Here is a 15,283-nt window from a genome sequence, read left to right on the forward strand (position 1 = left end):
AAGAATGCGCATGTGCTAACCACGTTGCAACGTCAGCGCTTCGCTTGCGCGCCGCGCACCAAGACGTTGCCGCCCAAACCCAACCGCGATCAGCGGCTCGACGTGCAGGGGCAAAGAGACGAGCCAATCACTCCTAAATCTTTGGCGCCGTGTCTCCGGCGCTAAACCTATATCGTTAAGACAAGAAGCCAAGGAGTAAAGCTGGAACCAACAACCCGTGAACTATTAAACGAACCAACGAAAAGTCACTGTCGTGATCTCGAGGACCACGCCAATCCACCGGAACCATCACCAACTCTTCATTCAGGGGATGGAAATGCAGGCTTTTGTTAGCCCTGGCCATGGGCCCTGGGCCCTCGCAAAGCGCCCGTCCATCGGCTGGGACCAACCGCAGAACTGGGAGATTCGGATGGATGTTTTGACTAGAATAACAACATGCTGTCGGGCGCTTCTCTTCGCGTGTCTAAATTCCCCTTCTTTGTCTTTGCTCCTCGACGTGTTCCGGCGAATTTAACTGCCTTTTCTGGCCATTCGTGACCGAGACGGTTATACAACAACTTCTTGACAAGTCCCTGGCAGCCAACAGCAACATGAGACTCAGTTGGGGTTTCACCGTCTCGTGTATACTCTTCTTTGCCTGCATCTGCGTAGCCCAGGACCAATGCTACGCCCCGAACGGTCAAACTGACGACAACTTCTTCCCATGCGAGCCAGACGCTACCCACAGTACATGCTGCAATGGTCGCTCGACCTGTCTCAGCAACAAGCTGTGTATGGGACCGGACGGGAACCTAATCAGGGGACTTTGTACGGATAAAAACTGGGAATCCCCTGCGTGCGCCTATTACTGCATGAGTAGGCCGACAGAGCTCCTTCACTCGGATATGGCCACAAGGCGCTGACAAGAACTTCCCCAGGTGCGATCCGCGGCGGCCACGATCTCATCTCCTGTTCCAACGTCACCAACACCGACACCTCTTTCTGCTGTGACGGCCACCGTGCATTCTGCTGCGACGACGGCGTGGCGCGGTTCAACGTACTACCTTCAAACCCGCAGGCCTGGGCAACGTGGGACAATTCCGCCTCACACTTCGTCGTCGTCCAAGACCTCAAAACCACCTCAACGGGAGGGTTACCAGCCGCCACCGGAGCGAGCACCACCCTGTCAACGACTCCCCCAGCCGGAACAGCAGACAGCGACCAAACCCAATCCGCGCCCACTTCACCCACCACCTCGGACGCCAGCACCCCATCCGAATCGCCAGAGTCCACCCCCCTACCCATAGCCGCGCAAGCCGGCATCGGCGTCGGGATCGGCGCCCTGGCGATCGCTCTCGCCGCGGTAGCATATCTGCTGTGGAAGCTCCGCCGGAACAAAAAGGCTCTTCTCGCCGAAAAAGAGCAGCCCAACAACGGGCCGGGGGCCGTGCCGGGATACCACCACACACAACAATACGCCGCTCCTGGGGTTCCGCTGCCGCCAGGTAAAGACGTGTATCATCAGACGGGGTTGGACGGGCCGGGGCAGGGGCTGGGGGTGAACATGGTTTCGCCGAGATATGAGATGGATCCGTATTCGCATCATACGCACGCGTACGGGGGGCGGGTGGAGCTGTCGGGTACGCCGAGGTAGTAGTAGTGGTGGGCGGGGGGCGCGGTGTATATACTGGAGATGGGTTTGGGTTGAGAGGGAAATTAGTACCTAGGCCAGTGTTATAAAGTACCTAGGTAGGTAGGCAACTTCTGCCGGACGGTCGGGGGGTTGAAGTTTAGATTCATGTAATATAATTAATTACTCCCAGTCATGATTTGGATTGTTTATTCCTCGCCCTCATGATGATTGATCGACCCCTACCCACAGTTATGGGGCTGCCGTCTTCTCGACGCCTTTGCTTTTTGTCGCGTGGTTGAGTCTGAACCGGCGGATTTTCAGATGCCAACGTTTCAATAAGCGTTATCCTGGCTTGGTGGGTGGTAGGCTCCTGAAAGCAGATAATGACTGGAATAGCCCAAGTCCGGGAGAGCACACTTCAAACACATAAGGTGGAACACGGCGATACCTATGAATGTCATACCAAAGGTGGATGTAATATGTATCGACGCAATGGTCACCACGGGACGTTGTTACCTAACTTGGAGTTTGGATTTCTGAGGATGATTGAGAGTTGCGGGTGGCAGGATATAATACAAATAGTTTCAGTTTGCACTGGTCCGTTTCTTAGAGAAGGAAATTCGTAAACAACTCCCGTGCACTTTTATAAAACATGGTCGTTCAAGTTGTTCTTTGACATTATTATACCACTTATGACAAATTGATTAGACTTTTACTACTGAAACATGTTTCCGCGGGTTCTCGTTCTTCATTACTGTAGAGGCTGGCATCGAATTTGGGGCCTTATAGATGACTTACCTGGATAGGTATATGTAGGTAGTTTACATAGGTTCCGCTGTCAGAGTTGGCAACGCCCGGCCCTGTCGAATCACGTAGACAAGGAATCGCTTTTAGTTGTGTTCCTGGGTAATAGGTAACGTTGTATGTCGGAGTTCTCTCCGCACTACACGTGTATGATTCATTGGCGCTTAATCTATACGCTGATCACCAGGGAACCTCGGCGCAGCAACCCACCGAGCACCCACTTCATGTTTCCCCTCTAATAAACAACCACCAAACATCGCAGTAATTACCGAACATCACCACGCCACCGGTCTTGTTGCTGAGAGAATTCACCACCATGACAACCATCTTCGACGCCCCGGGCACCAACTCCCCAAACCCCTTTTCCCCGCTCATCCAGCAAGCTTTCCACGCCGGGACACCCGAAGCCGCAACATTCGATGAACTCGCCGCTCAGATTGTCAAACAAGTAACCGCCTCCCCAGACCCAGCAAACGCATTTTGGTCACTCTGGGACGCCTTCTTCGTCGCCATCACCACCTCCCCTCCCCTCCCTCCAACCGCCCAAGGTGAACCATTCGCCTCCCCACTCTCCCTCCTTGACGCCCTGCGCGCACACCCACCCACGACACCCCCCAACGTCGCGGCCGGCTCCGACGCAGAACTCAAGCTCCGCACCACCTACCTCGACAAGACCTCCAATACAATCCCTTGGTCCAACCTCCCCGGCTTCGCCGCACAATGGCGCGACATGCACGACATCCTCGAGGCGTGGCGCGACTGGGACGGCATCCGCCGCGGCAGCGGCAATGCCACGGACACGGCCACACGTACCGAGGTGAGCCATGAGCGCTACGACCCCGCTCAGTGCTTCCTCCGCTTCATCTCCTTCTCCGTCGCGCTCCTACAGCAGGAACACGAACAACACCGACGCAGAGACGGCGGCGGTGGCGCACCGTTATTTTCCATCTGGGTATTCTTCAGCTGCAAGAATGTCCTAGAACGCGCCGACTCAGCTGCCCCCCCACAGCCGCCTGAGCGCAAGGGGCACTGCCTCTCGCCGGAGCAGGTCTGGGCGCTGGATGTGAGGGTGATGGCGACGTGGGTGCGGGGCGGGGCGGGGGTGTTGTGGGAGGCGGATTGGGAGGGGGAGCTGAGGCGGGTGTATGCGGCGGCGTTGGATGAGAAGACGGAGCGGTGGTCGCGGGGGGGCGGGTTGACAAGGGAGAGGTGGGTTTTGTGGGGGGGGAGGTTGCGTGAGTTACTGCGTGTAGGGGGTGAAGGGGGGGAGGGGGGGTTGGATGGGGAGACGAGGGTTGTGGTGGAGGAGGCTGCGGAGGTGGTTGAGGGGTTATTGAGTGTTTAGGGGGGAGTAAGCTTGTAGTGGGTGATTACTTGGATATATTTTCTCCTAGAGGGGGTTGCACTACCCCGTGCTGGTAACTATTCGTCAACCGAACCCTGCTTTTCTCCCTCCTAGCCCAACTGCCTGTTCCACAAATCATGTCGCGAATATGTGCCTCCTTAGTTGCATGCCCGTAACGATCAACCACTTAATAAGGGGCGCTGCGGTGACCAAAGCAGAACATATACCCATCCCGGTTCTCAACGAAGTCATCTGCGGGTTGTTAGTACCGAAGAGGAGAAACGATCCTTACGCCCGGGCGTGCTCGGCCCGGGGCAGGGAATTCGTGACTTACTTAGATCGACGGAACTGTCAACGTCATATCCCCCTGTCTTGCCTTTGCAGAAGCACCCCATTCTGCTTGTCGGAGGCGAATTGGCTGTGACAAGGCCGTCGGGGGCCTGGCCGCAGCCGCGGCAGGTGTTGTAGAAATAACCGCTGGGCAAGTAGTTTTAGTTTAGCCCGGGGTACAAGACGGGTGCGCCGGTAACTACGGGCGTGGGGTGAGATGCTTACTTATTGGCCGGGGCTAGGATGCCGTTGAAGTTGGTGATGCAAAGGTTCATGTCCTGGCGGGTCCTCATGTACTGGCCGTTGGTCTTTCTGCACTCCGCAATCATGTATTTTCCGTCCATGCTCCACTGACCCCAAACTGTTAGTAAAAGGTAGTTGGATTGTGGAATGGAAGAGAACGGAACCCACGTTGTGTTTGCAGGAGGCGTAAAAGCCGCCCCCGACGGCAGCAAGGGCTAGCTGGGGGAGAAGGCTAAGTCCCATTAGAAGCGCAACGAAGTATTTCATCTTTGCTACTGATGGCTGAACGCTTGTGGGAGGTGGGTAGGCTTGTTGAGCGCTGTGTTGAGGACTTGAGAGACTGATGTGCTTGAGGGAGTGGGAAGGGAGCTGGGAAACCGGAACGAGGACGAGCCACATAGACTCAGCTTTATACACTACGTTTCTTGTGCTCTTGTCCATATGACTAGTGGAGATATCGAGTTGACTTGGGAGACAACAAGAGTCATGCATGACCCAGTCACACACGACCCGGTCACGCAGCCCGCGAGTATCATGACCGGTTCACTGCCAACGTCTCAACAACGTGGTCAGTCGACCGCGAGAATTTCCGCAGGCAAGACTGTGCGAACATCCATGACACAAAGGATAACTGGACTTCTCTGAACTCTCAGCTGGCATCGCTTAAAATATGCTGTTGGTCCGAATGCCTAGAATAGGCATATATGGTGAGTTGTAACGAAAAAGTCGATGTCTAGGCATGGCCAGCATAATACGTGGCAGAGCGATGGAGTAGCCCTATCCGACAGCCCATAGAGGACGCAGGAATGAGAGACATTGTGGGCCCGATACGGCTCGGGGTTATGTACATAGCAAGACACGTGGTGAGCTGAACGAATTCTTCCGAACCAACGGCCAAAACATATTGCGTTGTAATACGCTGGACGGCGAGGAACGGCAACCTTCCGTTGACACAGTACATGGCGCGGCTCTGCGGGGTTATTCCTTGGGATATTATTAGACCAGAGAAAACCAAGTGCGAGGACAGAAAGTCGTACAGTATGACATGCACAAACATGATATCGGGTCCCCTTGCCCGCGAGCCATCACCCCCAACTCCAACGCCAGTTTTCATTCATCATGGCCGCTCCCAACCAATCCCAGAAACACCGCGGCCACCAGGCCAAAGCAAAGCAAATAGGAGCGAGCTCAAGGCAATCCCAGGAATCCACCACACTGCACGAACCGGGCCTGATGCTCCCTCAAATCGGCCCACGTCCTCAGCTCCTGCTCTTCATCCTCCCCCGCCGCGAGCCCCCCCACGCCATTCTCCCCCTCACCGCCAGGAGGAATCCGCTCCAACCGCATCAGCAGCTCCACAAACTTGCTGAGCGACTCTTCCGCCTTGATGGCAACGGGGCCCTTGCGGTGGGGCGAATCGTTCACGAGCGTGCTGGCGACCTGGCGGATCTTGTTGATGAGCGAGCCGCCGTTGGGCTCCATGCTGCGATGCGAGATGGACGCGAGCACGGTGAGCAGGTGCTGAACGATGAGTTCGCGCTCGGCCGCCATGTTGGTGTCGATCGCATCGTTCTGCTCGGCGGCCGCGTGCAGTGCCGCGGCTGCGACGGATTTGTTGGCGCTCGCGTCTCCCGGGTTGCTGCCGTTGCCGGCCCCGCCGTTCCCGTTTTGCTGTTGGCTAGCCGCGAAGGACTGTGCGGCTTGGGCGCGGGCATGTGCCCGGTGGGCATCGCGCAGGTCAAGGTAGCGCTCGACGTAGTAGGAGCGGGTGGCTAGTTGGGAGGCGTAAATATTGGCTTTCTGTATTTCGTACTGGACGCGGCGTCGTTCAGGATGTCCACCGGGCGTGTGGTGGAAATCGGCAGCCAGCTGTTGCTGTTGCTGCTGCTGCTGTTGTAAAGGTTGGTAGCCAATGGGGCAGTATTGAAGCCCACTGTTGCCGTCGTCAAAGACATTGCTTTGTGGCCCTGTGGGGATTAGGTTGGCGAGACCATGATTGGGAGTGTTAATCGCGCGAGGATGGTTCACGTCAATGGTGAGTTCGGGCGGCAAGTTGTCCATGACTTGCTTTACCGCTTGTAGTGATTCGTCGAGCATCACTTGTTGATCGTGGAAGGGAAGGCTTGAGATGCCGTACGCCAGCTCGACGCTCACAAGCCCATTCATAGTCATGTAAATTTTAATCCCCTGGTTGAAACCAGTTAGGAGCGAGACACTGTGGTCAGGCTGGCCCAAAATCTGATGGGTGAGGATGTACTGGTCGTCCACTTCTACGGGATACTCGGGGTACGGCTCGCTGAGAGTCGGCGGTGCAAGGACAAGGTCGCTGTGGTGCGTACCGAGCTGGTACATGGAACTAAAAACGGTTAGCGAAAGAGACGGAGTTGGGGGCACGGTCAGGACGTACCGAAGGCCGAGGAAGAGGCACCAGAACATGCGCTTTCCCAGCTGGTCCTCGACGTGGTTGAACGGGGGGCCACGGTAGGTAACGCCGAACATGGATGAGCCCAGGTCCCGCGGCTTGTGGTATCCCAGCTCTCGGATGAAAGCCATGGACTCGGCCATAAAACGGCGGTAAAGCTTCCACCGCATGGTGTATGCGGCCGCGAGAGCAATAAAATAGCTCGTGGAAGCATCATAGACGGTGATATCATCCTTACTGCAGAAGGATGCGCCCCGCGCCTCGAGGGCCACTGTCCGACACCGGTCTACCAATGTGATGGATTTGGGGTACATGTGCATGCCGTGTTGCTGGGTCTTGAGGTGCAACCGGGCCGTCCTCGGAAACGATGCCACCAAGGCGCCAATCATGCTGGCCAGTAGCCCCAGGAACGCACGATTTGTGCGGTCCTCACGAGCCGTGAATGACATGCGGAACGTAGGCTCGTGGGGGAACGGCGCGAGCGGGTGGATGTATGTGAAAAAGTCGTCGATGAGCAGAGTCAACACGGGCCACGGGGCGATAGACTCGGCATCAAGGATATGCTGTGCATCTTGGCCGCCGGATATCGAGATGAGCGTCTCGGCGGCGTTATGCGGTCCAGGGCTGATGTTTGGTTCCAGTCGTTGCTGCTTGGCCGCCTTGGCCGCTTCGGCGTGTTTGTTAGGCGGCCCGCGCCGCTTCATCGTCCGATTGAAGGTGCAGTCGACGCCGAGTTCGATACAGGGCTTGCATGGCTGGGTCTCGTCGCACTACGCAGCAAAAAAGTTAGCTGAAGTGGTAATTTCCTCCGCCTAGACTTGATGCGTACCTTCACCTTGCGCTGGCTGCACATGTCGCAAGCCCGACGCAAGCGAGTTGCTTTTGCATTTGGTCCGCCACCAGGAGAGGGCCCGACATCGTTGGCGGTGAGATACGAGGAGGCATCAGCGAGAGATGCATGTTGCGATGTCGCTGGACTCGGTGATGGGACCGGAGCGGGAGCTGCGACGGCAGCTTGTAGCGCCTGGAGACCATGATGGGCGGCGGCGACTGCGGCAGCGGCAGCTTCAGCGGTGAATTGGGGATGCACTTGCGACTGATGGGCCTGGCGACCGTCGGTGTCGGCGCCTTGCTGGGGATTATTTGGGGTCGGCCCTGTGCCGTCGCCTGTCGAGGGCGGCGGTGGTGGGTAACTCGACATGATTGCTCCGCAATTAACGCGTCACATTCGACGCGCCTTGGCCTCACGGCTTCACTCCGGATGATCTTTGCAGCTGGCTGTCCAGGCGCGCTGGCGACTTTTCGGCGAAGATCCGGTAGAATCGCGGATGTTTGCGAGGCCGGTCGATGCACTTGCCCCGCAAGGCCAGGTAAGCGTTGAAGGTCTGAGCAGCAGCACGTGACTCCCACCTTGGCTCAAGATTCCAGCTTTGGAGGGAAGGCAACAGTCGATGTGCAAGTCACCGCTGTCCCGAAATACTCAATTCAACTTTCCAGCATCGCCCAATAATTCGGCTGCAAAGCAAAATGCAACACGGCCAAATTCATTTGTACTTGAAGTTCTAAGCCAAATAACATGGAACCCCCATGATGGCCAACTGCCCCTCATCAATTCACTATTTGGGGCTGTCCAATTGCCATCCATCAATCGCGACATATCCGTTGCCCGCCGTCAAGACCCCGACAGCAACAATATTGTTCAACCAGTAGTACTTGCTACTACCAGTCTCAAACTCCATCCGCAGGTGGATTTTGCCGCTGGCTTGCGCCGGCCCCGCCGTGCGGATGAAAATGTGAGCGTTGTCGTCGGTCTGAAGGTGGTACCGTGTGTCGGCTGAGAAAGTGCCGTCCTTGTCGATCAAGCCCCAATCCGCCCCGAGGTTCAGCACCTTGCCTACACATCGCCGCTTTGGTTAGCCTGCCTCAATTCTTCCATCATAAACGAGTGTTTGGTCGGTTGGGAAGCATACCGGACAATTTCGGACCAGAAAAGGTACCGCCGGTGATGGGGATGACCGTGCGGGTGCCATGCGGGCCGGCGCCAACAGGTAGCGCCTGTCCGAGCGTGCAGTTGAGCGAATACAGGTAGGTCAGGCCTGGAGCCGCCGGCGTGGCAGCCGAGGCGATTGAGGTGACCGATGCCAACAACAACGCAACTAAGCCCTTCATGATGAATGTGCTGGTCGTGGGAAAAGACGTACTCCTCGGGGCCAAAGGATTCGCTACCCAAGATACACAGGCCCCTTTTAACAACGACGAGATCTACGACGTGCCATGCCACTTACACCGCGGATCTGGGTCAGCACTTGCCGCGATAGAATCCCGGTGCACGGCAATCACAGGGCCAATGCAACCATCCCCGATCTCATTCGCTCGCTTGACCCGGTTCCTCGGCCGGTTGAATCCCCAAAAGCGCGAAACCAAAACCAAACCCCAAACTGGAAAGCCTGCGAGACTCCGTCCGTGTAAACAATCCGTGTAATTTAGGGCCCCGCATCATCGCGTAACCCCCGGACCCCCTACTGCCATGTACATACACTAGGCACCGCAAAGAGGTGTTACTGTGGCTTGCAGTCGGCCCCTCCCCAAGTACACCTTATTAACTCGTTTCTAACTCATGCCGGCGAGTGTGGCCGGCAACATGGGCCTGGGCCGGAGGAGCATCGAAGCCAAGAATCGAGAATATGCACTCGGTGTTGGTATGTACGACGCGCTCCAGCTGCCCCTGGTACCTTGCTTGAACGGGTGATCTGTGCAACTGGACCCTGACGTCACCATTGCCATCTTGAGCATTTGCCTGCATTGGGCTTGTTCTTTCGGAGGGGCTCGTCCATGACTTGGAGTAACTTAACGACAGCCCAATGAGCACGGCTCAGGGCATGTAGAGGGATGTTCGAATTGTGCAAGGCTACGTGAATTGGTTTCCACCGGTGACACTTGAAGCCGGTCAGAAGCTCACCAGCCTGGTGACATCAGGATTGAAGCTGAGTCATGACGCACATGAACGATGATGACTGGGATCTGGCCATTTTCTCAAGGTTATGAGTAGAAAATCACATTATCTTTTGTTAACGGACACGAGACCGAAATACACTAATGTCAAGGGGTTGCTGAACTCCTAATTCGGGAAATGACCGTGCAAACGACGCATGGCTTGAGTCTCAGTTGCGTGATGTGATGGGATGGCTGCCCAAATTCACGACTCCTGCCAAGCATCGATCTTGGGCTGGAACAGCACATGACAGCATGAACAACGTGGCACCACGAGTTTCGGTTGACTCTGTACTTTGGCAATAAAAGACGGCAAAACGCCCTAAAACATCATGTCTGACTCGATACCTCTAAGAAAAAGTTAGAACCCTAGCTTACCCACCGAGCCACTTTGCCTTGCACCTGCCAAACCAAATACCAACCCACGTCCCGCTGTACCTTCCTTGACCAGGTCTCAACCCTCCACACCGTTTGCCTTTCAATTTTTTCCATCTCGCCACGGTTGCAGGCAGCAAGCAACACTACGGCACTGCCATTCCTTCTCCTGCCACCACAATGCCCACAATGCCCCTGATGCGATGCTCGCCGAGTCCAACAAATAGGACAACAAAGGGTCACCGGGACCGAAAACATCAAAAAAGACCAGCGCCTGGGCTGCTCCTACCACAGCAACTCGCCATGGAGCCGATTGTCTGGCCGGCCGAACTGACAAGACAAAGACACAAAATTGAGCGACACAAGATCTCCAGCGGCCCAGCATCAATATTCGATCTCACGCATCTGTTCCGGCTCCCGCTCGACATCCGCCAATACATATACAACCTCATGTTGCAAGATGCTGGAAAGCGCCAGCACATATTCTGTCCCTCAGTCGCCCGGAGAGGTATTCCGAGCGAGCTGCACCTCCGATATTTGCACAGCAGAGAATGCGGAGAGCCAAGCACCAGCAGTTGTGGACACTACGACTGCCAGAAGAATGTGCACGAAGGCCAACCCAATTCCTACCGTCTCGCAGATTTAGTCGTTTTGATGAGGACCTGCAAGTTTGCGTATGGAAATGCCATGGCGCCCGGCTTAAAGGAGTCCATATCGTGCTAATATGACGGCAAATCACAGATACCGCGAGGTTGCCCACTTCCTCTACCGCCAGACCACCTTCACCTTCGCCAGCTTCGGCGAACTGGAAACATTCCTCGACTGGATCAACCCAGAAACGGCACTCTCGATCCGCTCCGTTGCCTTCATCGCACACATGTTGCCCGAGGGGACCGAGCACTGCAAGGAGCTGATCAAGGGCCACTATTTCCGTGGGACGGGCTGGGATCACGTCGCGCTGTTCCAGCGCATGCCCAACCTCGCGACGCTCGACATCCGCTTCTTCCCCAGTGTCATGCTCTCGTTCACCACCAAGTTTGCCGAGATTATGGAACCGCTCAGGGACCTGCCCGCGCACACGGACATCAGGGTCGCGCTGCCGAGGATGTACTACAACAAGGACAGGACCGGCAGGGGTTTGCCGTTCGTCCGTGATCTTGCCCACGGCCGCCCATCGTTCTATTCATTGACTAGGGCGGTGGCTTCGGTGGAGCAGGCGACGTCGGGCTGCGAGGCGTATGCGAAGTTTTTTGTGTAATGAGGGCGGACTGGCTCGTCCGTGGGAAAGCATCTGTTCCTGGGAGGGTATGGTCCACATTTTGGCGACGGTTGGGGCAAGTCCAGAACCCATAATCGTTACGATTCAGTGCGAAAGAGCACGGGGGACGTCATTTTTAGCTTTCTCGATTAGGTAAATACCTACATGCTTGCTGCAAGTCGGGCGAGTCGCCGGCTCGGACCGAAGCCCGGAGTCGGGATCAGAGAAGGGGTGGGGCCACGAGAAGAAGAAAAAAACACCCAAAAAATACCACAACACCGAACCATAGTTGACTTGGGAATTGAGCCCAACGTGGGGGTCGAACCCACAACCTTGAGATGACCCGTTTCCCCTCTGCGGGAAAGTAAGAGTCTCACGCTCTACCGATTGAGCTAGCCGGGCGCACCGGGTTGTTGTGTTGACATGACTCGCGAGCGCGCACGTTGAAGGAGGCATGGCCTCCCCGTTCTCCATGGTACACCCCTGTCCTCCGACAGATCAGGGGGGGCAGATTCACACAGGGAGCACAGCGAGAGGCAGGTACCTATCTAAATCTCTGCCTCTGGACCAATACTGTCCTCGTACAACCCCAGCCCCGTGTGGCGTGCGTGCCCGGGCAAGGGGGCCGTGGCATGTGTTACGGCCCCACCTGCCAGCTTCAACCCATCCAGTCGGTTTGGCCCTGTGTTTGTTGTTGGGTACAGCATGTACCAGACCTCGCCTTGCTGCCCACCTTGGTCTCCTCCCCGTCGCCCTGAGCAGATGCCGGTTACCCCGCTGGTTACCTAGACATTGTCCTACACCGTATTTCCCAACAACCCGGGTGGGCGGGTCGTCTCGTATAACGCACGGCCTGCCGGCACGGGGCAGTGTCTTTGATACCCAGCCGTCCTTGCGTATCTTGACGATGTCTGCGTATGTTGTTGGGGACGCGCGTCACGGTGCTGCTTTGGCATGCCCGCCCATCTTCGGTAATGACCGAGTCTGTGACTTCCCGACGGGATTGAGAGATTGGGGCCGCGTTACAGACGTTAGGCAGACGGTAGCCACATCACGCAAGGGGCGGGCTGGGCTTGCGAGATTCCATGGCAAACGTGCAGAGGGTGGGTGGATGGCCTTGCATTGGTGGCGCGGGACTGATCGGCAGGGCAGCCGGCAGGACGCCCCCTTTCCGGAAGCGGCTGGGACGATGGTCTGGACTCAATCAATCGGATCATAGATTCGTTGTTTGGTCAGGCCGGGGACCAATTTTGGTCTGCCGGGACAGATATGTGTCGGGGCCGCGCTTTGAGAGGCCCAGATTCCGCCCACGGACGGGTACGTTGCACGAATCCAGGCAAACATGCAGAGATGCCGTCCAGAAAAAAAACCTCATGCGTCAACGTGACGCTCCCCGGCGGCCAAGTGCATGGTCACGATTCTGGTATCCATTTATGTATGTATTCAATAGTGACGCCACGGAGCGCAAATAAGGCGGAGCGTTGCAGCGTGTCCAGCGCCGTCCCGGCCCCGGATGACATGCCCGCAGCGATGTCGCCGTCAGTGAGGTGCGCTCTGCCAATTACTGTTGCAGGGCCCGGAGGAGTCTCCATACCGGTCAGCTCCGAGCGCCAATTGGAGACGCCCTCGCCCTGTAACAAGCCATGTCCGAGTGGGCATCTTGTTGGGGGGGGGGATGGTCTGCAATGGGGTGTGTTGCTTTTTCTCCACCGGCTGCCGGTTTCTTGCAGCATGGAGAGAGGAAGGGGCAGTGGGGAGGGCGCCATTTCATTTTGTTCGCCCGGGAATTTGCACCGCCGCTGGGCGATGCCGATGAGGGTGTCTGGTGCCTGACCTCACTGGCTAGGCTCCGTGCTCCCAACTCGTTTGGAAACGGACGGGAGAGGGGCAAAGAAGGTCAGGTTGGAGAGCCCAAGACCCGCTACCGGTGATCCTGCCTCCAGGAGCGGTTGGCAGTAGAGTCAAGTCCTCCGACCGGGTGGCAACAAGCGAACCGTGGCTTTGAGTGCCTTTGGGGAGACCTTGCAGTGTGCCCATGCTCGGGGCTCGCAGCAGACAGAAGTTTGGGATGATATTTTTCAGAACCTAACAAAGAAACTATCTATCTATGGAAGAAGGATGGAATGGGTTCACGGTTGTAACTGCAAACCGGTGTTTTAGTCTACTGCCGGGCTTTGCTCTCCCCGACATTGGCAGCCCCGTGAGGCGGGGCCGTCTGGTCATCCATGTCCTGTGTCTCTTTTTTTGTATTGTCGCTCTGCTCGATATCGGGCAGCGCCTCCAGCGTGTCCTCACCCTGTTCGTGATCGTTTCTCAGTGTCTGTGGTGCGTTGTCGCCTCGCTGGTCATCCATATCCAGCGCTTCCGGTATGTTCTTCCCATGCTCACCGTCGTTTCCCAGTATCTGCGGCCTGCTGTCACCGTGTTCGCCGTGCATACCCGGTGCCTCCGGGTTGTTCTCGCTTCGCTCGCCATTGGCTCCTGGTGTCTGCGGTATCTTGTCGCCCTGCTGGCAACCAGCACCCGATGTCTCCGCTGTATTATTGCTACTTTGCTCACGTTGCTTGGACCGCTCCAGAGCTTCTTGAAAAGCTCGAATGCTCCGTTCTCGCCGGACATCGGCTGGGAGCAATTCCCAACCCTTCTCGTACCCGGGCCGGATAAAGGGTTTGGCCTCGGGCCCGCCAAAGGTCCAAGGGGTAATGACTTGCATGGGAGTCACAAGGGAGAATTCGCGATCGAAGTCCAAGCCGTTAAGGCCACTGGTCACCAACATGGGCTCAATCACAAGTTGGACGGGCGGCAACGGGCCGCCTGGTCGGCCGTGTCGGGTGGGCGGTACCTCGACGGCATTGACCACCCGCATCCAACTTTTGTCAAAGGGAAAGTCGGAGGTTTCGTCACTGCCAATGGGTGTAAACCTGAGGGTGTAGCTTCCACGCATGCCATGGAGGAAATACTGCGCGCTGAGGGCGGCGCCCAGTAGGTTCTTGATCGTCATGTTGATATAATCGGTAGGGTTATCCCGGCTGCCACGCTGGTGCAGATCCCCATCATGGGCGTCGTCGAGAAATTTGTCTTCGCCGCCAGCAACAAGGTGACGGAGAAACTGTTTGAAGTGGGACACCAGATGCGCTGGCTCAATGGGTTGCTCCACTCCCAGTCCACGCCGGACGAGGTGTTCAGTCATGCGAACCCAGGCGGAGAATTGGATGCGGTAAACGGCGTCATCGTGCTCGCCTTTACAAGGGCGTAAAGCTGGACGCAGCGTTAGTATGGACTGGGCGGCAGGCGGCGGATACACCGCAGCAAACTGTAGGTGACTTACCATCCAATTCACGGCGCAAACCACGAACATGTTCCCATACAGTTGAGCTCGGTTTGACCAGAGACCCCTCTTCTGCATCTGTGGCAAAAGAGAACAAATTGTCGTCAAGATAATGCCAGATCCATGCCTGAACGATCCCGGCCTGGTGGGCGACGAAGTCGGATTCCCAAAATTGCCTCGCGGCCGGGGTCCGGCTTTCCAAGCGTCTCCGGGCATCCGGATCCAGGTCTTCCCATGCTGCAAGGCCCATCCGTCGGATGTCTTGCGACCAGGCCCTCACGCTGGTGAGCAGTGTCCCCCAACGACCCATGGTGTTCAAGCTTCCCTTGCAAGGTCCGTTGGTGTAGTGATCCAATGCCCGGTGATAGTCAACCCATTCGACGCCGCGTCGGCAGCAGTAAGCCTCACATGGCTGAGCCGGATGCTCTTCAGGCCGAAAAGAACTGGCCATGTTTTCGTGCGAGATGTCAGGTGTTTTGGCGTCAAAAGCACCCTCGGGCGTTGATGCACTGCGTCTTTTACGCTTTTGGCTGTTGGGCCGGGGCATAGTAGCGTGCTCTGATGCTGGAAAAGGC

At 56.7% G+C, this 15,283-nt stretch overlaps 8 protein-coding genes and 1 non-coding gene across 9 annotated transcripts; 4 read left to right on the plus strand and 5 right to left on the minus strand.

Moving 5' to 3' along the window:
- Positions 1-223: 223 nt before the first annotated feature.
- On the plus strand, positions 224-1,825 carry F5144DRAFT_500574 (uncharacterized protein). The gene is made up of 2 exons (XM_066786372.1): positions 224-855; positions 918-1,825. The coding sequence occupies exons 1-2, from the start codon at positions 591-593 to the stop codon at positions 1,631-1,633; spliced, it is 981 nt and encodes a 326-aa protein (XP_066647727.1). The 5' UTR covers positions 224-590; the 3' UTR covers positions 1,634-1,825.
- Positions 1,826-2,590: 765 nt separating this feature from the next.
- Positions 2,591-3,838, plus strand: F5144DRAFT_634895 (uncharacterized protein; the record flags this gene model as incomplete). The annotated part of the gene is made up of 2 exons (XM_066792600.1): positions 2,591-3,625; positions 3,811-3,838. Exons 1-2 carry the CDS (start codon positions 2,733-2,735, stop codon positions 3,836-3,838), a joined length of 921 nt encoding a protein of 306 aa, XP_066647728.1. The 5' UTR covers positions 2,591-2,732.
- F5144DRAFT_553003 (Cyanovirin-N) lies at positions 3,832-4,951 on the minus strand. Its single transcript, XM_066787779.1, has 4 exons — positions 4,503-4,951; positions 4,317-4,441; positions 4,096-4,238; positions 3,832-4,013 (listed from the first exon to the last, which is right to left on the minus strand). Exons 1-4 carry the CDS (start codon positions 4,824-4,826, stop codon positions 3,949-3,951), a joined length of 657 nt encoding a protein of 218 aa, XP_066647729.1. The 5' UTR covers positions 4,827-4,951; the 3' UTR covers positions 3,832-3,948.
- A 223-nt stretch (positions 4,952-5,174) lies between these two features.
- F5144DRAFT_5772 (uncharacterized protein) lies at positions 5,175-8,104 on the minus strand. The gene is made up of 3 exons (XM_066789183.1): positions 7,586-8,104; positions 6,742-7,526; positions 5,175-6,690 (listed from the first exon to the last, which is right to left on the minus strand). Exons 1-3 carry the CDS (start codon positions 7,955-7,957, stop codon positions 5,523-5,525), a joined length of 2,325 nt encoding a protein of 774 aa, XP_066647730.1. The 5' UTR covers positions 7,958-8,104; the 3' UTR covers positions 5,175-5,522.
- A 122-nt stretch (positions 8,105-8,226) lies between these two features.
- Positions 8,227-8,997, minus strand: F5144DRAFT_553010 (uncharacterized protein). Its single transcript, XM_066787780.1, has 2 exons — positions 8,727-8,997; positions 8,227-8,650 (listed from the first exon to the last, which is right to left on the minus strand). The coding sequence occupies exons 1-2, from the start codon at positions 8,923-8,925 to the stop codon at positions 8,373-8,375; spliced, it is 477 nt and encodes a 158-aa protein (XP_066647731.1). The 5' UTR covers positions 8,926-8,997; the 3' UTR covers positions 8,227-8,372.
- Positions 8,998-10,311: 1,314 nt separating this feature from the next.
- Positions 10,312-11,654, plus strand: F5144DRAFT_634905 (uncharacterized protein; the record flags this gene model as incomplete). The annotated part of the gene is made up of 3 exons (XM_066792601.1): positions 10,312-10,574; positions 10,619-10,699; positions 10,864-11,654. 3 exons carry the CDS (start codon positions 10,312-10,314, stop codon positions 11,378-11,380), a joined length of 861 nt encoding a protein of 286 aa, XP_066647732.1. The 3' UTR covers positions 11,381-11,654.
- Positions 11,608-12,696, plus strand: F5144DRAFT_5806 (uncharacterized protein). The gene has a single exon (XM_066789385.1). The coding sequence runs from the start codon at positions 11,835-11,837 to the stop codon at positions 12,597-12,599; it is 765 nt and encodes a 254-aa protein (XP_066647733.1). The 5' UTR covers positions 11,608-11,834; the 3' UTR covers positions 12,600-12,696.
- On the minus strand, positions 11,685-11,782 carry F5144DRAFT_t28. The gene has a single exon. It is a non-coding gene; the product is annotated as a tRNA-Lys (tRNA).
- An 845-nt stretch (positions 12,697-13,541) lies between the features above and the next one.
- F5144DRAFT_597003 (uncharacterized protein) lies at positions 13,542-15,018 on the minus strand (the record flags this gene model as incomplete). Its single annotated transcript, XM_066790845.1, has 2 exons — positions 13,542-14,638; positions 14,709-15,018. The coding sequence occupies 2 exons, from the start codon at positions 15,016-15,018 to the stop codon at positions 13,542-13,544; spliced, it is 1,407 nt and encodes a 468-aa protein (XP_066647734.1).
- Between the last annotated feature and the right edge of the window lie 265 nt (positions 15,019-15,283).

The sequence above is a fragment of the Chaetomium tenue genome, assembly GCF_020726465.1.
Source record: "Chaetomium tenue strain MPI-SDFR-AT-0079 chromosome Unknown F5144scaffold_1, whole genome shotgun sequence".
Taxonomy (NCBI): domain Eukaryota; kingdom Fungi; phylum Ascomycota; class Sordariomycetes; order Sordariales; family Chaetomiaceae; genus Chaetomium; species Chaetomium tenue.